A 19,412-nucleotide genomic window follows, 5' to 3' on the forward strand; every position below is an offset into this window, starting at 1 on the left:
TACTGTAATGCCGTTGATCCCTTGGGCGTCAAACGAACCTACGATAAGCAACAAACAATGAGACTCGGTTAACTATATGTATGGACATATGTAATATAATGCATGTACTGTACCTGCTATGATTCGGACGAACGTTGGCATTTCGCTATACAATGAAACTGCTGTCTGCGTTCTTCTGAAAGAATCGTTATGTTTTTGTCGAACAGAAGCATTTTCCAGGTCAATCATTCGGGTTCATTCCACCGCAATTAGCACCATTTAACTAACTACCCAGCCGAAATGTGACCCATTTGCATAAATGTCCGCCAAACCCCACTTAAAAAGATAGCCAACTTTCCGATCCCTTGTTAGTCTCCCATAACTCAGAGGTTGAAGCCACGGTTCCCTCAGTCAAAACTTATTATTAAGTTGAATGGATTGGGCAAAGCAATTTTTCTCTCGAACGATAAATAACAAACCGCCGAGGATGCCAAAGAGAAAACGTGTTTTAAGCTGACGAATAGGCCGCCAACATATAGTTAACAAACTTTACCCAGCAGCAGATAGAGAACCAAAATTGAGCCACATTTATCAACATCTTGCAGGTTGAGGAACAGATAGTTACGGAACCATGAGGTCATTGAACTCCGGGAATTCACCACCAAAACAACTTGATATTCTAGCTACAGCCTCAAATGGCACGTTCCAAATTTTCGTAAGGTTCTCAGGATCATCTTGGATACTTTGTATGAATGACGAAGCTTCTAGAGATAACTAACTAGTTAGCTAACACTATGTTCAAGTCCATTTCTAAGAAGCTCAATTGAAATACTGATTTTAGAGGCTAATTTGGTTTCCCTTGTTATACAGTTTATTTAAGGATTTGTTATATTCCTTGCTATTTTTACCAAGACGGGTTCCCAGTTCACTGTTGACAGAGTTACCCGCTCAGCCAAACCACCTCTGGTAGCTAGTTGTTAACCCATTATTTTGAAACTTTTCCTCTTGACCTGGTCAAACTATAGCTCCAGAACCATTCAAATGAACGGTGTAGAAAACTCCCTTGCTGGGTCGCCGAAGTCTTCCTCGACTCCATGCTTGTTATTCTAATCCGTCGGAACCTCTCCACAAGGTTGTGAACAGCCAAGAATAAAGTAGTGGTAGGCTGAGGTAGACATGAAATTCCGGCTGTCAAGGGCTGGCATCCATTGCTGATCTTCAATGAACACTTTAATTTCGAAACTAAAATCTGCTCAAAATCTGAGTCTATCACCCGAGAGAACTAATTTGTGGCAGACCGCGATCCATACATACGCACGAGCTACCCTACGGATATAAGTAAAGGAAGAAGAGATCAAATAAAAGTGAGAGGTCAAATTTCAAATAATTTGCATCGGTTTAATAAATTTGGGATGAGTTCCTGGGCACTGTCCGGATTTCAGAAAACTCCAACTGAAAATAATAGATAAATTGAAAGGTCCATATTCCAACGAAGTTCCAATGCTCCTTTGATACCATTTTGCTGGAACAATCATCTCGCCCACTACTCATTGCACTCAAATCGACCGGCTTTTTAATGATCGATAGCCACGATATCATCGATCGGGGAAATTTAAGGTTATTTTTAGCTATTGTGGTCACTAGATCAGATATGATTAAGCGGCACGGGTAGCTACCATGGTTGGGGGGAAATCCATGGATTCTTCCAAAGATCAAGGCATCAAGACCGAACATTTGTAAACAATCAGGGTTGGAATCTAGAGAAAACAGTTTTCTTCAGAGCAGGACACTCAAGTGTCAAAATCTAGATATAATTATAATGTCTCGTTCAGTGCCATCAGTTCTCTCTTCAACGCAATGCTCCCACTCCAGACTTCACCTATTATCCTCCAATCATGCGGATGAGATAGGATATTTACACACCTACCGCTATAGAGGGAAAAGATCCAGGTCTATGAAATAAAAAGACATCCCAAGATGCTTCTAAATCTACAGGCGGATTTGACAAAAGATTAAACACAAATAACAGGAACTATCTTAACTTTTTCCGCCACCACTAGGTGCTTCCTGCTGACGATATCTCTCTTGATCCAAGCTCCCCCTTCTCAAAGCTTTCACTCCTGGATATACAAAGGGGAAAGGAATTAAATTACGTCAGGGAAAGCCGTTGTCTATGTTTCTGCCCCTCCTGAGGTTGACAACGATGTTTCATTTATCCATCAGTGGGATTCGACACGAACCCATTGCAATCGACCTCCTACACATCCAAGAGGCACCAGAAGTTCTGGATTACATACAGGCATTCTCCCATGGCTTGCTAATCAAATTATTTCCCAAACCGCTTTCTTTACAAGCTGGGAAAGTGGAGGCTCAGGAGTTCAAAAGAGCGGAGCTAAGCCTGACGAGCTTCGTTATATTGGCATTAATATCACAACGGAATGTGTGCGAATTCGAACTCGCAGATCACCAGATAAAGTCTTTCCATGGCAACTAAACCTGGATGACCTTCTCGATGCAGCTATAAACATGTTGCCGAAAGATGCATACGCACTAAATCTGCTTGTTAAACAAGTTCTTTACAAAAGTTGCGAATGATATATTTGTTTGCGGTCGAGCATACGGTGGGAGTCGCGTTGCGGTGGTTGCAACAGCGAGATATAACCCGACGCTCGATGTTAAACAGAATATCGACCGTGAGCACAGCTGGCCAGCATCACACTGTCAAGAATATATTAACTCATATGTTGATGGTTCAAGACCCATAAAGAGAACGAAAAGTTCAAATTCTGCACAGGGGAGTGGGCCTGATGAAGATACATCATCACCCTTACGTGCCGCAAAACTGACACATACCTCTCTTGAACTGTTCCCAACTGTAGCGCAATTATCAGGTCTCTGGCTTGGTCGAGTTTGTCGAACTGCCAGTCATCTCACTGTTTCGGCATTGGTCATTGCATGTACTATGCTTGTTCAATGCAGGGTGGTTCGTCACTTGCGGAAGACACGAGACAGACGCCTTATCTTTGCCTTATAGATCTCTCAAAAACTTTTGCAGGCAACCGGCACAACTGCCAAAGAACGCTATTTGTCTCTCTTATCATTTTGCAAAAGGCGCGAGGAGATACATTTATTTGCAGCATTTGGGGCGTGACTTAGCGCCAGGTTGGAGAATATGTTAAGTTAGGCGTGTATCGTTATATCGTAACGATATGTGTGTTGCGTTGCTGGTTCTAGACCGATTGATGATTTCTCTTGGTATCCCTGGGTTCTCGATATGATGTCTAGTGGTCATCATATAAAACCATGTACTCATCCAGATTCATTAACACTTTCACTTCCATTCATCTGCGACGGAATAAAGAATTCTTGTGTTGCTCATTGATAACAGTAATTGTTTTCAAGTTTTCATGAGCAATATTCTCTTGACCAGAGACTGCTATGTGGACAATATGACCATCTACATCTCGAGACAACCTTATATCATTGTAGGTGGCTGTGATGGGTTACACTTTCTCTATGAATATATGTGCATCTCTCACATCTTTCATCCTTTCACAACGGTTTACATGTTCACATTCTTTCAAAGATATGTTCTCAACTTCATACAAGAATTTGTGAATTCATTCATCAATTTGTTTTATGTGCATTTTCTCTCTTCATAAGATCGTCACAAATCAAACAGAAGAGGGAGACGAGAGGAAAAGAAAGAACATGAAAAGGAATTCCTGATATGCAATGACAGAGAGATAACTTCACCACTTGTCTTTGATATCTCAACCCCCAGACATGAGACAAAAATGGCCGTCATAAAAATATGTTTTCAAGGAAAGAGAAATTCAACAATGTAACATATATATATTGAATACGGCATATAACATGTACGCTTCCAAGGTATAAAAGAAAAAAGAGAAGAGAAATTGAGGGGTAATATAGATAAGGCTGATCAAGATGATGGATGGAGTAAAAATATAACGCAAGACTGATGGGGTGTATGTCAGGGAGAAATTGAGAACTAAATAGGGGTCTAGGTCTAGCAACCAGGTCTTTATAATGGAAGAAAAGTAGAGGAATATAATTCACTTGCAAAGCATATCAGTTGAATTATAAGGTATAGTGTAGGTATTATCATGTCAGACATCTGTTTGAAAAGTTGGTATAGTGTAGAAATCAGATGTAGGAGCTGGCAGTGGAAATGGCTGCAGAGATAAGTGTGAACTATAAATGTCAACAAGTACAACGATGAAAAATAGCGTGTTATCGTTGATACCTGGGTAGTGACTCAGAAGTTGCCAACGGTTGGGTCAAATCATCCTCCGTCAGCATGGGCGCCGACGGCATGAGACGAGCAACTTCCTCACCACCTGGGGAGGCGGTCGCCATGGTTTCATCTATCGAGAGATGCTGGGGATCTGGCGAACTTGCTTGTGCAAGGAGCCGCTGTCTCTCGAGCTCCTGTTTATCGTCCTGCGCCGTCACGGGTGTCCTCGTACTGTTGCTGCCTTCTAGTAGTGATAGTGGCAAAGGCGGAATATTGGTGCTAGTTTGATAAAATGGGGTGATGGAGTTGACTGAAGGAGCGGAGGCTACGAAGTTGCCATGTATATAATGCGAATTGAAATGGTTGTTCGAAATGTGCTCATGAGGACTGTCTTCGAAGAAAACGGGGGCAGAGGGCGCCAGTGCTGAGGACGTCGTGGAAGAGTCAACTTCTACCGTATCCTCTTGTTGTGACGGCTTGCTGGGGAGAAGTGCCTCCTCAGCTCTCCGTAGTCGGGTCTTTTCGTCAATTTCCTCCTCTGGGAGGGTCGGAGGAAGAAATTGGGGAGTATGATATGACGCATACTGCCCGCGCGGAGGATGTGCTTGCCATCCGCTTATTTCATTATTGTCATAACCGTTTTCATTGGCATAATCGTGGTCGTTGTGTAGGTGTGTGTAAGGGCACTGGTACTGGTGGTCCCACTCGTAGACATTGTTATGTTGGACAATTTGGGGCGTCGTGGAATGATCGTCAGGAGCTTGGTTCATTTCCGTCGTTTGATTTTGTTTTTTTCCGGAATCCTTGGTCCCTATCACAACTTCAAAAACGCACGCAACCACACTCTTCTCTCGTCGTACTTGGTCAGTGTCAAGTATATTGCCTGCCCAAGGAGACGTAATTTGGTTACGTCCCTTTTCTGACAGAGTAAGGACCTGGCCACTAGAACTGTAGCTATAGTTGGTAGAGCCCGCCATCATGTTTAAGCGGGGAATGAACCGGTCCTGACCAGCTAATTTCCCTCGCAAGTCCATCACCACTTCAAGGTAATATCGGAAACTAATCATGCCACCAGGGACGTGTGTTATAGTTGGAAAAACGTCTTCTGGAATCCTAATGGACGTCTTTACAGTGGCCATCATGGTCACTGGGTCCACAATCAACGGGGCAAATATTTGTGACAGGTCTTTCCGGAAGACGCTGCTGGATCTGGTGGCGCCAAATGATAGCCCGCCTAACCCAGTGAGGGATTTTGGGTAATAGTCTTCATACACTGGCTTCTTTCCCTTTTCAGCAGGCCCTACAGGGATGGAAGGATGGTAATCAATCCTGCCCTGTCGATACAGGGTTATGATAATCCCATTTGGACTCCGTATAGGTTTCGTGTGCTGTATTGTGATCTTAACGGGTAGAATATCACCTGGAACTCCCCCAGGTCGCAAAAGCTCTGTTTTAGCTTTGATGGTCTTGTCTAATGACGAAGTATTCGTGCTCTGAGAGTCGTCATTTGCGATGCTTTGACTGTTGGTGGAGTTTGGTTCACTGATGACCTGAAAGCTCTGTGTGCTGTTGCTCATGCAGCTAGAATTGCTTTGCTCGCTGGAGACGGGACTTAGCGGTGGCCTATGTTCAATACCGTTCGGAATGGGGTCCGCAGAAGCTGAGTTTTGCATAATCCGTTCCCGAGAGGCGCCCTTTGTCTTTGACCGCATCTTGGATCTTCTTAATACTGGTTCAAGAGAGATAATGCGTAGTTTTGGAAGAGGTAGCGGAGCAATATCGATGGTTTCAAGAAGCGTGACCCTTTTATCACAGGATATTGTGGGGGATATGGTCGTAGGGCGTGTGAGGTGAGACGTTAACATATAAGAGATGGTTCCACGTTCAAACTAAAAATGTTGATCAGTATGTACATGTGCAGGGCTCACCACACCGCAACAGGGTGCCCAGTGTCCCAAGAATAGCTTCTGTTTCACATACCGTAATGCTACTGGGTAATCGATAAGGTGGAAATTCCAGATTGAATTTGAACTTGTATATTCCTTCAACCAGGCGTCCATCTCCGCAAAGCACAACTTCATCTTCGAAAAGAGTGGCAAACCCGTTCCCCAAGTATTCACTCTTCCTTCTGCCACGTCCCGGACCAAGAAACCCAGATTCCTCGGAACCTTCACCTGGCGCAACTGTATTCTTAAAAACCTTCACATAGCCATGCAGACAGAGAACCAAATGAGTTATGCGGATCGGTTTCACAACCTTCAGAATCACGCAGCCCTTCACCGCCTCACCTGAAAAGTATGTCCTGTACGGTTCATCTAGCTGAATATAGAACTCCGCAATATTCCGTGATCGGTTACCCAGGCGGTTTGTAAACTTGGAGATTATGGATCGGCTCTTGGTAGACGACGGGAGGGAGGATCGGGGAAGAGGATCAAAAGACATGGCAGGTCAGATGTGTATCGATAGTGTCCGTAAACACAACGGCTTGCATGAGTGTTTTTTAAACGAACTTTTGCGGCAGGGAGAGAATGGGAGCAAAAGGAGACTCAAAGAGGTGAGAGGTTGGCACGCGAGTCCTTCTGAATGCGCCACTCTCTGGATTGCGTGGTGCCCCGGATCGAGACTGAGTGGAATGCGTCGATTTCTACGAAAATGGAGGTAGGTCAGGAGGAGGGGAAGAGAGGCGTGCGGATAACTAGAGGTGGGCAACGCCGTGCCGTTCGACCGTTTTAAGAGGCGAAATGAGAGAGACAAAGTTATGGGGTAGGCTGTGAGCCGTGTGCTGAAGCGAGCGGCTAGATTGTCAGACGTGGGAGGAGTGAACAAAGAGCGATAAAGTCGTTGTGTTACACATGGTCCCAAGCAGAGGGAGCAGGGGATCCGCGGAGGCTCCAATAGACGGATTAGCGAGAGTGAACAGACAGCATTTCATAAATCTGGATGTCCCAACTCTCAAAAAATGACGGTGTAAGAGTAGTTGGAGTTGGAGTTGTTGCTGTAGTCGCAGTGGCAGTGATAGGTAGTGGTGGGAGTTGACACACGAGGTTCTGTCCGGACATGTATTTGGTGTGTCGCCCAAAATTACAAGGGGCTAGTCTGACCTGCTGTGGGCTGCGGGGGGGGGGGGGGGGGGGGGAACAGCCACCACCTCGTCAGGAGAAACGGATAAATAACTGCTGCAGACTGCGGTCACTGACTGCTATAAACCCAGCCAAGTATTATTATCATTATTATTAAGAAATGCTTGATGTGTTCTTCTGTCCTTTCCGTTCTCCTGCATGAACAAGCACAGCGGATGATCCTCGGCATCTACCTACACGTACCGGACAGTATAATTTGATATGCGCGTGAGCGACCGAGAATGAGCGATAGTGGCCAGAGAACTATTTTCGGGGGCATGGTTATGGTCGCAATCACAATGCCTGGGTGACTAGGTCTTGCAGTCAAGCTTTTGCCAATAAAAGCTTGGGAATCATCATCAGATCGACATCTTGGTCTCGAGCCCGCCCGCCCTCTTGTCTGTAAAGCTATTACCGTATAGGAGACCAAATGTCAGAATAATAAATAAGGACGCCGCTGATTTGTAGGGTTTCAAGATGGAGAGATATTTAAACCAATAGCACGGGCAAAACATATTTATCCACCCCATGTCTCCATGTTGGAAATGACCATCATAGCCTTGGAACTAAAGAGAGGGTGAGAAAACGAGGCACATTTCCAAAATCCATTCGCTAATGTGCGTCGATTCTGCTTCGCCCTGACTGTTTTATTGTGTCTTTCTAAACCGTGGACAGGTACCTAACAACTTTGGGTTTAGGCAATCCCCAAGTCCAATGCCAATTCCACAAAGCCTCGGCCCCGAAATTAAACCCAGTAGACCTCAAGGCTAGCCGTAGGCGAGATAACCATGTTGTTAGTTGACCGGGGGAGAAAGAGAGAAATCGCAAGCAAGAATGAGGCGAAACGATGGATTTCAGGAATCAGCAATGGACAATAATAGCGCTTCGGCCTCATCTTTCTCAATATCAATAATAATTGTCCTGGTTAGCAAAGAACCTTTCGTCAAAAACATGCATTATGGCGTCGAAACCTCGAAACCTACCTAAGGTATCAGCCCGAGAAATGCAGTTAGTTTCTTGGCAAGAATAACAAGCATTTTCGCTGGACCCGGTCCAGCCGCTTGTTTTGAGAATATTCTCTCATGAATCATCTCAATGGTTGTTTTCAGCACTCCTTCAGTGCTTCCCCGATGTCATGCAAAATATCAGAAATATTCTTCATTGGTCGCTTTGTCGCTTCACCCTGCCCATCCCCTATCCAACACTGCGTTTTCTTCTTTTGCCTGGGATACGGAGTTGTTACGCGCGTAATGGAGCCCACCTCTTATTATTTATTTCCTCTTGATTGTTGGGTTGGATTTCTTTTCGGTGGGAACCTAACAGTCGCCTCTGTTGGAGGAAACGATTTCACTGGAACTGGTCCTGTGGTTGCCAATAATAATTTGTATCAAATTCTCAAGTCCTTGATTTTATCTTCCTATTCCACAATGCATGCTCACTGGCGTAGTTACCTCTCTTCAAGTTCACGTCCATACTCTGAGTAAACCCGTCACTGAAGGATAATGCATCCGATTCTTAATCAAATAAGCATGCAAGTGCCAAACAGTAAGTTTCTGCTCGTTTTGGATTCGTACCATAGATCGCTTGATAGCCCGCTGCCCAGAAGTCGGGAGCTGTTCCATGTCTGACAAACGATAAAGGAGCTAACTCCGCCGTTAATATTCCTCAGCTGATACGTTTTCGAAAAATGATTAACCAAATCCACCAGACTAACGCCCTTCAGAATCCCATCAGCATCCTTAATAGGGCAATAAGCCGTTAGACTTTTTGCAAAGATACGACATTCCAAGTCATAGGCACTTCTGTAGGACTCCTAAATGGCAATAAAAACTGCAGTGGTTCAAGAGTGTTGTCAGAAATCAAGGACCGAGTTTTTGGTTCCAACCTCGATGCTTACGTGAGCTACCATTAACTCGCTCACTAACTATTACTATCTGTTGGATCCATCCATCTGCCGTCATATGAATCAAAACGTGGAATGCCCTACAGCATTCCTACAATCATAGCATACACTTGGTACCTGATAGGACAACAGAACGTTCGAGGAAATAAATCGACACTGAACCCTAACCTTAAAGCCAGCGTCAAAATGTCTCATCAATCGCCAGCTGCAACAGTTGCAGCTGCAATCCAGGATGGCAAAACACATCTGCTCTTAGCCGCAAGCGGCTCGGTTGCTACCATAAAACTGCCTCTGATTATCTCAGCGCTGGAGAGATATCCTAATCTCTCGATCCGTGTCATCCTTACAAAATCGGCTACCCACTTTCTTCGTGGCCAGTCCTCAGAACAGCCAACAGTGGCGTCGCTAGCCTTGCTCCCAAATGTTGATTCCATCCACGAAGACGAGGACGAATGGGTCGAGCCGTGGACCCGGAACGCAAATATACTTCACATAGAGCTCCGCCGTTGGGCGCATCTATTGGCAGTCGTCCCCATGTCTGCCAATCTGTTAGCGAAGGTGACCGGTGGCCTCTGTGACGATCTCCTTACGAACGTCATTCGTGCCTGGGAAATTCACCCTGCAGACCCCAAAAGAAGACCGATCATCGTCGCGCCGTCGATGAATACCATGATGTGGACTCACCCGTTAACGGCGAAGCAATTAGCTGTACTCAACAATGAGTGGGAGTGGTTTGAGGTGCTTCAGCCACAGAGTAAAACCTTGGCGTGTGGTGATACCGGCCAGGGTGCCATGTGCGAGTGGAGTGAGATCGTCAGTGTGATTAAAAAACGACTTGCTGTTAAGGATACTGGTTTAGCGACCACACCTCAAACGGAAGCATCATAAATAACTATTCACACGAGCTCATTTTTGATGCTTTGGTCCCAGTCTGTACAATACACATCTGCTGAAATTGCCCTTCGATGGGAGAGAACTACTTTTGGCTCCTTCAATTGCACCTACCGAAGGGACGTGGCGCCGGATATGGCATTTTCAGCATGTTTCCGTTCTTAATTTCCCCATATCCCTTATATCAACGGGAAGCTCACTCGAACAAACCCTCATCTCGTTTCGCGACTCTTCCGACATTCTCTTTCCATTAACAGATCTCAAGCAATGAAACTTATGCACCCTACCCCACTTAATGCGCCCAATCGTGGGCTGGGAAAAGCTCCCATTACATAACTGGAGAAAGATGCACCTAAATAACCTGGGCAAGTAACGTTCCTTGCTGGAAGGAATTATCGACAGGAAGACCTTTGTTTGAAATGCTGGTGACACGCCATCCCTCGAAGCTCCAACAATTATTATTATTATTATATTATTATTATCTTAGCTTTGTTATAGCTCAAGCAAATCACTGTCGTATAGCACAATGATAGCTATAGCATGCTCTACGATAATTCGGTTGCGATTACCTATTAACTTGGGAAACGGCCTCGTCGAACATCCTCCTTGATTGCCTCCATCTGGCACGGGGCCATACTCCTGTACATCTTTCTGACTTCCCACATAAGACACAAACCCTGTCTTGGTGGCGATTTCTCTATTTTGTCTTCGCATTAGGTTCTACCGCTTTGTCAACGACGTATTCGTCACATATTCCAAAAGATACCCATTTATGAATTAATCGTCAGACACTGCCATACAGCCTCTACCGGTTCCACACCAATTATTCCTTGAATATCCCTGGAATGGACAGCATATTTGGCACTTAAAAGGCGAACTGCATATTCTTCTTTCTTTCCGCCAGTTGAAACTGATATCAAATGTTCGTTGTTTGTACGGAGAACTGTACGAACGAAGAACCGATTGAATGATTAGCCCGCTGTGGAGGGGTTGTCGTAACCCTTGTCTGCGCGAAGCGCGATAACTTCCAGGGTTCGTATTATTATTGGACTGAACAGTCAGGAGGCGTGGAACAAAAGCCCTCGCAAACACTAGAAATTTAAATGGTGAAAGCAATGCAAAATACCTCTCAAATAGATTCAGGAGTCATTTAGAGGTTTTCTCCCTGTGATACGCTCTGCATTAGTTGACCCGCCACTAATGAACCCCCGATACTGATGGGATCTCTCACCCCCATAACAATGAGACACGGGGTGGAGTTATTTGGCTCTGGCATTCATATTTCTAGATAAATATCTAGTGTGTGCAAGGGATTATATTCCACACCTCCGTACAGAACAACCCAGAGCGTCGAGGTTGGATGATAGATCCAATTATCCTCCCCGTCCCGGCGAGGGCTTCCCAAATTCACGAAAACGTTGTCAACCCGGTTGAAGTTGGTCTGGTCCTGCTCCTTCATTTAGCCAGCCACTGACGTACCTTTCAATTTCGAAGTTGGAACTTTGACCTGCCCCTTAATATGCAAACGTGGGGAATTTGGGAACGCTAAGACCGCCATGAACACTTATTCCAGTTAAGCTTTTTGGAATTCTTTCTGGGCCTTGGCCCCTTGGCTGGGATGAGAGATGTGGACCAATAGAGATCGATGTGTGGTTACATCATTGGAACTGACGGTGCATTTATTAACTTTTTGTCCGTACTTGGTCAGCCGCTGCAAATCCTCGTGTCCCTCCTTGTGCTGGACTAGAAGGCTAAAAATGACAGAAAGGTTGAGAAACTGAGGTGTACAGGTCGGGAAATTCGCCTTGCTCTATGATTGAGTTTCTTTGGTCACCTTCATGGCGCAAATTCCCTTTGTGTCTGAGATCAGCTCATTTTGACCTTGGGGATGCCGTTGAGGTCCGAAAGTTGTACGGACCTGTCTGCACTTTACATACGTATGTCCATTGTTGCATGGCAATCGCATGGTGTCGCGACTTGCTCATGAGATGATTCAAATATGCCCAGAACCCTTTCACGAGCCATTATGGAATGCCAGCCTGGGTTTGATACGAGAACCTTTCTCCGCGGGAAAAATCCTTTTTGGCAACCCTACGCAAAACCGTGGATTAAGGGTGATATGGACACAGGAACTTTCTTTATGCCCGTTAGCCGTTAGTTTCCCTTGGTGGGTTACCTTCAAATTTACCAGGTCTTTATCGCCCTCGCAGGGTCTGTCTTCTTCCTCAACGATCTATGGACCTCGTATATCTCAACAAGGATTGGTGAGAGACTCACTTGTAATAACTATTGGGTACGTTATGACTCAACCATCACACGGTATTGGTTGGCATTGTCCGTGTATTTAATCTTACTTCACGACGCCTGGAAACCGACACTAAGCCAAAACACACCATCAAAGACATGGCCTGGACTTTTCTCCGTGGATAAACCTCCATTTTAGCATAGATTCTCTCACTTAATGGCATGTTAACAGGATTTGTTGAGCATGGGAGGACGAAAGAGTCAACAGGGTAATCACGGAAGGTGTTTTCTCTCAACTATCATTCTGGCTGATATCTTGTCTTGGTTTTATTGCGCGGTTTCAACTGCTCGATACTGTTTAGTCTGTAAGCCTGTGTGGACTCACGACGGGTCAAAAAGAGTTGTCATGCAAAAGTCCCTGGACATTTTGGCGTAGCCTAAATTTCTCACACTATAAGAAACGTTCTACATGTCACTTAACAATAGGAAATATTGGTCAGTAGAGACTGACCTACACCATCCCCCCCCAACACAAACTACTTACGCACTTGAATAAATGCAACGGCTCTTACCATCCGTACCAGTGATAACTCATAAAAGAGGGTTTTTTATTTTTTATTTATTTATTTATTTATTTTTACGCGAGTTTGTCCAACTATGCGTGTTCTGGGACCCAACAGCCGTGGCTGCAAGGACCAGAGAATACTTTCTGCTACTCCTGAGATCGAGTTATCTTGGCTTTTCAGCTGTCCTTGGAGTTTAATGTTCGCCCGCGACCCGATGGTCGATTGTGTTGGCCTGCCCCGCCGCGAAGGTCGGAAGTTCAAGCCAGGTCCTGATTCAATTGATCACACTACCCAACTACTTTATTTCAATGACCTTGAATTTGATTCTCTCAATAATCATTCACACTTTCGAAGTGCAGAATTTAAAGATGAGATATTGCCTACCAAAGCTGGCAAGCAATGATGGACCATCTTATTGCTGAGGTTGGACTCTTTTTAATCTTGTGTGATGTTACTCATACATCTTATTTGAGAGAGACGAAAGTTTCGCAAAGAATGCCCAGCTGATGCAAAAACATCTACGTTCAGCCTGGCTGTTATTCTGTCTTCAGTATGGCATGCAGACAGAATCCCCCGTTTCAACTGCCGGGACTTGTATTCCTTATGGAAAACGGGGGAACACTTGTGGGTGCTTATGAAGAAGCGGAGAATAGCAGTTTCAATATGTATGGTTTTTCAATACATTCATGCTGAAGAATAATGAACATTATCAAACGACATCGTACCCTACTTCATGCCCTGAGTATAAAATAGATTGAACCTGGGTAAAAAGCCCTATCCATACATGCACCGATTAAAACTGCAGTTCCCTCAGTCCTTCCCCTTCCACGTACTCCTCACCATAACACTCCCGCTTTACAGCTTCCACGGTCTCTCTATCACCTCCAGCAATCTTCCTGAGATACTCTTCCAGCACATAGATATTATCCGTCCACATTTCGGCCTCTACCTTCCACCTTTTTATATCCTCCCCTTTCCTTTCAATGCCTCCACCAGCTCCCCCATCCAGATAACTCTCCTCCTCTACCTTCAACCTCATCACCTCTGCTTCCCCCTGCGCTTTCCTAGCCAACAATGTCTCTCTCTCATGCTCTTCATCCCCTCCACTATTCCCAATCTCAGTCAGAGCGGCGGTCTTCCGCTCTTCCAGCTCCAATACGACCTTCTCCAACTTCTCGAGCTCTTTCACGAGACTATTCTTTACCTTCTCCCTCTCCTTTTGCTCCTCACCCTCCCAGGCCCAATACCAATTGCCACTCCCGATTTTCTCCACGTGCAACTTTCCATCGTCTGTCAGAGCTTGGATATAGTCTTTCACCTGCATGCCGTTTATGGACGCGACCGCAGGGAGACATTTCTCAAGGTCTTTGAGTGTGTGGCATGTGCGTGATGCGCGGAGATGGTTGAGTATCAGTTGTTGTTTTGCTGCGGGAGTGAGTGATTTCGAGGGTGCCTTTTTGTATTTTGACAATTGTTAGTTTAATTTTCATGCAAAGATAGAAAAGAGAGTTAAGAGTAAAATGAATTATCATCTTTTCTTGTTTGTTAGGTGGTGAGGGATTAGGATGTTCACTTACCATTGTTCTCCAGTGATGATGAGGCGTACTATCCAGAGATACTGTGCATGCAAAACAGCCATAGAGCAAGGGCATAAGAAAGAAAATGTGGTGTCCTCGCTAATGTAGATATTGGGCCATTTGGAGCTGGCATATTCGTATGATATCGAAAGATATCACACAATTCCCAGCTGGTCAGTTAGGAACAAGCAAGGCGGAAGGAAGAAGGTTCTTCCTGGGTGGAATGAGCCTCCTCCGTTTCATTGGGAACAATGACGATTTCGCTCAGAGAACAAGCAAGGAATGATTGAATGATCACAGTTTCTACAATTATCTCAATCACCTGTAGCTTCAAATGTCCAGGCTGCGGCATATTTGTTATAGCAATACATCTATCTGATTGTGTATTCAGCAGCCAATGTGAAATTTGAGTCTTACATCCATTGGTTGGACCCTAGGGCGGGAACCACACGCATATCTGGATGCTGCCTGTACTATCATTTCACGCAGGATAGACTTTGCACAATTAAAAAAAAAATGAAAAAATGAAACGAAAAGCAGCCAAAGAAGATTTTCCTTCCCTAGAAAGATTTAAATAGAAGCCGTTACAGCTCCATCTTCACCACAGGCCACTTTTATAATGAACCAAAAGTTGGACATGCGACAAAGCAGAGATATGAATGATAGCATTATGCCAAATACAAAAACAATGGAAAAGGTCTTCCAAGGGATGTAATGGACATGTTATAGCAAGGGAAAGCGAATAAATAACACTCCATATAAGCCATCAGAAACCGCGTCAAGCACATGAGATAAGAGACAATCTCAGCTTTTAACAGGACTCATCACGACATTTCCTAGCTGCTTATAAGAACAAAGCATTGCTTTTACCTCATCTCTTTCTGTGCCCGCCTTCCAATGGTGTTTAGGTTTCTCCAAGTGTTTTCCTTATATGGTAGAAAATGGAAAGCCATGTGAACAAACATCAAAAAGCAAAACAGTATCGTCATCGCTATCGCATGATTATCCATGTATCGAGCATATTTGCTTAATGGCGAGAAAAAAGCATAGTAAGCGCTCGAGTTCAAATTCCAAAGATATTCGTATATATAATTCCCCTCGATCAAAGGCTTCAGCAGAATGGTCCTTTCGCACGAGGAAGGAAAAATATCACGGAATGATGGAAACAAGCTCCCCAACTTACAGAATAAGTTTTATAGGGATTAAGGCATTTTCGCCCTGCTTCTGCACTGCAGAAACAGGGTCTCTGACATCTCCATGGATTAGAATCGCAACCTCCCGTCTCGCAAGGGTAGTTTGGCCCGATCGCTTCCGGAGATTGAAGTTCCAGTTCTGCTCCAAAACATATAATCGCGCCAAAGAGAGCCAGAGTATAAGCATGTTCGGCTTCCTTGCTTCCCTTCTTGTGTTTACTTAGTCCCTCTCTCCGAAAAAAAAGGAAGCCTTCTGGAGAAGAAAGGTCAGGAAAATGTCCAAAAGGCAGTCCGGGCATAAGGAAATGACCTTTAATTCAATCTATGGGGAATATTGTCGCCGTGCATAAGAGGTAAAGCAAATGGGAAAGATCCCTACTTCGAATGAAGAAGGGGTGAGTTATATGAAAAAGACTCGTGAAACAATGGATGTTATTGAAGGTGCAATAGAAAGGGAACAGAGAAAAATCGACAGCCAATTGTCATTTAGAATGCTATGCAAGGCTTCACCCTATTCTACAGAACCCAAAGGGAGACAGGGAACATGAAAGCCAATCCTGCTTCATCCCAGTGCAATCCTTGGACAAGACAAAGAAAATTCCATAGATAAGCGACAAAAAGGGTAAGATTGGAGGGAAACATTTCAATAAACAACTCCATTGCAACCCATACTAGGTTTCTAGGCATCATTAATTTTCTTTGTTTCGAAGGGACTGGCATCAAACACTTATTCAGACTGGACAGAATGGTGTGAATAATATCTTCGTTGCCTTTTGGTCCTATGTTTCCGAAGCCTCGCCGTCTCATCTCCGCTAGGCGCGCTGCCACTCCCAGCAGTCACCCGCTTGCGGCCCTGGCTTAGGGAGCCAGAACGAGGAAAAGTTTCTTCACAGTCGGTTATCTCTTCCCCTTCAACAAAAACCATATCGCCAGTGTCGCCTAGTGATTCATTGGCGGCTTCTTCAAGAAGTATTCCCAGCGCGATCAGAGCCGTTTCATCAAAACTCAGAAAATCCGTATGTCCTTGATCGAGAGTCGCACTGGCGTAGAAATCAGAAGCGTAAGTGTGAATAGCTTTCAAAAGGTCAGAGTCCGGTAATCGCTTATCAGCTGGTAGACGCTCGTCAGCGAAGTAGAAGTCATTCTCCACATATCTCACGGGGGCATTTAGACGACGGAAAAGTGCTTCCTCTGGGGCAACAGGAACTGAAGAGGGCGTATGGGCCTGGCGTGAAAGGAGCGGAGGGCGGAAGCCAGAAGAAGAGACCCGACCTAGATTCAGTCAGAACTAGAGTATCAGTAGTAATTCCGAGTCTGCGACATACCAGCGACGGCATCGTAAACGCTAGCTTGCCGTCTTTGGCTCACCCGAAGTGGCAAGTCATTGGACGATTCCGCCTGGGACAGATAGCCTCCCGTCATTACGACTTATATCAAAGAAGTCTCCAGAGACACATCTCCTAAGTTACATCATAAACCCATCTTCAGCCGTTCTCCGTAGGTTGCTTTAAATTTGAATTCGTTGACGTCCTCAATTACTTCTGGCTGATCAGAGATTGATTTGCGGGCCGACGTTCTTCCCAACGCTTAAATAAGCTTAACTGCGAGCTAACTAACTAGTTAGTTAGATAAACTAAGTTAACTGTGGAGATTCTTTCTCTACAATGACGTCCATTTCATTTCAACGACATCAATGAAGGAGAAATGGGGCATATTTTTCCTTCTGAACATTAATACTCTAATGAATGAATTCTTATTTGCTGAATAGATCCCAAGGATCTATCAGCCCTTCCACTTTTCATGTGGCCCAAAACTCCCACCTCGTCCGTTCCATAGAACCAGCGCCCGGCATCAGGTTTTCCAGCGGCTTTACAGCTGCGGCCCCAGCTCCAAACCAGCCAGAAAGCAAAGCTGCAGCAAGTGGTGGGATATATGATGAAAATGACGGGGTTTGGGCTCATAAGTCTGGTGTTAATGTGTTGACAATCGATCGTTATGAAAAGCGGTTGTATGTGTAAGCTTCGGACTGTTACGAGTCTTTGGACTCTGCTAATTATCAGTGATACAGTATGGTTTCCGGTGGTGTCGATGCCTCCATCCATCTGTGGGATTTGGAGACTCGTGGATCTGAATCAAACTATCTTCACAAGTCCATTGCTTCGGTGACTAAGTAAATAATTATAGAGACCGTACATGCTTCGCAGAGAGGACTAATATCTCCTCCCAGGTCAACAAATCCATCAGCACACACACATGCGTTAACTTCTATTTCGATATATCCCTTCGATCAGACTCCGTCGACTATATTAACTACTTCTCATGACACTACATTAAAGCTATCTTCACTTCAATCTCCCAGCATCCTTCCGGTCCATACATTTTCGCTTCACTCTACACCATACTCACACTCGTTTTCGTCACATCCATCATCGCTTCTTTTAATTGCAGTAGGAACCTCAGATAAAACTGTAAGATTACTAGATCTTCGCTCTGGACTTGCCACCCACGCGCTGCCAGGACATACTTCGGCCGTCCTATCGGTTTCTTGGGCCCCACATCACGAATATTTGCTCTCATCAGCTTCAAAAGACAATCGTGTCATCCTCTTTGATGTCCGGCGGGGGGGCCGTAATTGTGCCTTATCTTCGCTTGATATGGAAGATGCAGTGGGTGTGATAGCCCCGCACAATGCCCCTCCTTCGCTAACCACCCGTAAACCGTTTATGCTTGACGCCCGTGCGCACAATGGGGCAGTAACAGGTGTTCGATGGACTTCAAGTGGCAGCCATATCGTCACTTCAGGGCATGACAACCGTATTCGAGTCTGGGATGCTTCCACAGGCGCGAACTCCCTAGTGCATTTTGGCCCGCGTGTTCGCAATAGTTCCTCCCTACATCTTGCCGAACGAGCGCCCCTTGTTTTGCCTGAAGGTGTCATGGATGCAGCACACGAAGCGCTTCTCTGGCCAAATTTTAGTGACCAGGACGACAAAGGGGAGATCTTCATGTTCGAACTTCATAGTGGCGCCTTTCTCAAACGCCTCAAACTTCCCGGAGTACCGACATCACGACAACAACTTCGAGGAAAAGCCACCGCACTTACTGCTGCACGAATAAATGATCTGGCATGGCGCGGGAATGGATCATCCGGCGAGGGAATGGAGTTGTTTTCTGCTCATGGAGACGGGACGATTAGGGCTTGGGCTTCGAGGACCTCGGATGGGGAATCGGATATTACCGAAGGTGATGATGAAACAGAGGACAGGAAGCGGAAAAGGGATGTGCTTGATGAAGTTTACCGTGGCTTGATGAACCAAAATGTCACTTTCACCTGATTCACACTGAAATTGGTCATTTCTGAATTATTACGTGAATGGCATACAACTTACATGGTTTTACCGGGACGTTGGAAATAGGCGGGGAGGAAAAGAAAAGGAGATATATTTTCTTATCGGCATCTTTGTTCCAATGGATGTGCCGACCTCACAAAACCGCGTACATAACTACCCCAATCCATGGATCCCTATGACTAAAAAAACAACCCTACGTCAATAGAGGTTTAGTATGTGCGTATAAACCTATTAATGCACCTCCGGAGCACATCCTATCCACTTTACCAATAAAGGAATACCCGAACAGCGGCAATAATCTGCGTTACCAGAAAGACGATTTCTGGAATAGC

At 45.1% G+C, this 19,412-nt stretch overlaps 7 protein-coding genes across 7 annotated transcripts; 3 read left to right on the top strand and 4 right to left on the bottom strand.

Annotated features, from left to right (window-relative positions):
- Nucleotides 1–2,182: 2,182 nt before the first annotated feature.
- On the top strand, nt 2,183–2,473 carry PADG_01338 (uncharacterized protein; the record flags this gene model as incomplete). The annotated part of the gene is made up of 1 exon (XM_010758567.1): nt 2,183–2,473. The coding sequence occupies one exon, from the start codon at nt 2,183–2,185 to the stop codon at nt 2,471–2,473; it is 291 nt and encodes a 96-aa protein (XP_010756869.1).
- Nucleotides 2,474–4,233: 1,760 nt separating this feature from the next.
- Nucleotides 4,234–6,679, bottom strand: PADG_01339 (uncharacterized protein; the record flags this gene model as incomplete). The annotated part of the gene is made up of 2 exons (XM_010759113.1): nt 4,234–6,126; nt 6,218–6,679. The coding sequence occupies 2 exons, from the start codon at nt 6,677–6,679 to the stop codon at nt 4,234–4,236; spliced, it is 2,355 nt and encodes a 784-aa protein (XP_010757415.1).
- A 2,655-nt stretch (nt 6,680–9,334) lies between these two features.
- PADG_01341 (uncharacterized protein) lies at nt 9,335–10,147 on the top strand (the record flags this gene model as incomplete). The annotated part of the gene is made up of 1 exon (XM_010758568.1): nt 9,335–10,147. The coding sequence occupies one exon, from the start codon at nt 9,335–9,337 to the stop codon at nt 10,145–10,147; it is 813 nt and encodes a 270-aa protein (XP_010756870.1).
- A 3,606-nt stretch (nt 10,148–13,753) lies between these two features.
- On the bottom strand, nt 13,754–14,612 carry PADG_11249 (uncharacterized protein; the record flags this gene model as incomplete). Its single annotated transcript, XM_010759511.1, has 2 exons — nt 13,754–14,413; nt 14,538–14,612. 2 exons carry the CDS (start codon nt 14,610–14,612, stop codon nt 13,754–13,756), a joined length of 735 nt encoding a protein of 244 aa, XP_010757813.1.
- A 1,104-nt stretch (nt 14,613–15,716) lies between these two features.
- On the bottom strand, nt 15,717–15,917 carry PADG_11250 (uncharacterized protein; the record flags this gene model as incomplete). The annotated part of the gene is made up of 1 exon (XM_010759512.1): nt 15,717–15,917. The coding sequence occupies one exon, from the start codon at nt 15,915–15,917 to the stop codon at nt 15,717–15,719; it is 201 nt and encodes a 66-aa protein (XP_010757814.1).
- Nucleotides 15,918–16,457: 540 nt separating this feature from the next.
- PADG_01344 (uncharacterized protein) lies at nt 16,458–17,152 on the bottom strand (the record flags this gene model as incomplete). Its single annotated transcript, XM_010759114.1, has 2 exons — nt 16,458–17,002; nt 17,056–17,152. The coding sequence occupies 2 exons, from the start codon at nt 17,150–17,152 to the stop codon at nt 16,458–16,460; spliced, it is 642 nt and encodes a 213-aa protein (XP_010757416.1).
- Nucleotides 17,153–17,475: 323 nt separating this feature from the next.
- Nucleotides 17,476–19,065, top strand: PADG_01345 (uncharacterized protein; the record flags this gene model as incomplete). Its single annotated transcript, XM_010758569.1, has 3 exons — nt 17,476–17,738; nt 17,799–17,900; nt 17,958–19,065. 3 exons carry the CDS (start codon nt 17,476–17,478, stop codon nt 19,063–19,065), a joined length of 1,473 nt encoding a protein of 490 aa, XP_010756871.1.
- Between the last annotated feature and the right edge of the window lie 347 nt (nt 19,066–19,412).

The sequence above is a fragment of the Paracoccidioides brasiliensis genome (assembly GCF_000150735.1).
Source record: "Paracoccidioides brasiliensis Pb18 unplaced genomic scaffold supercont2.2, whole genome shotgun sequence".
Classification (NCBI taxonomy): domain Eukaryota; kingdom Fungi; phylum Ascomycota; class Eurotiomycetes; order Onygenales; family Ajellomycetaceae; genus Paracoccidioides; species Paracoccidioides brasiliensis.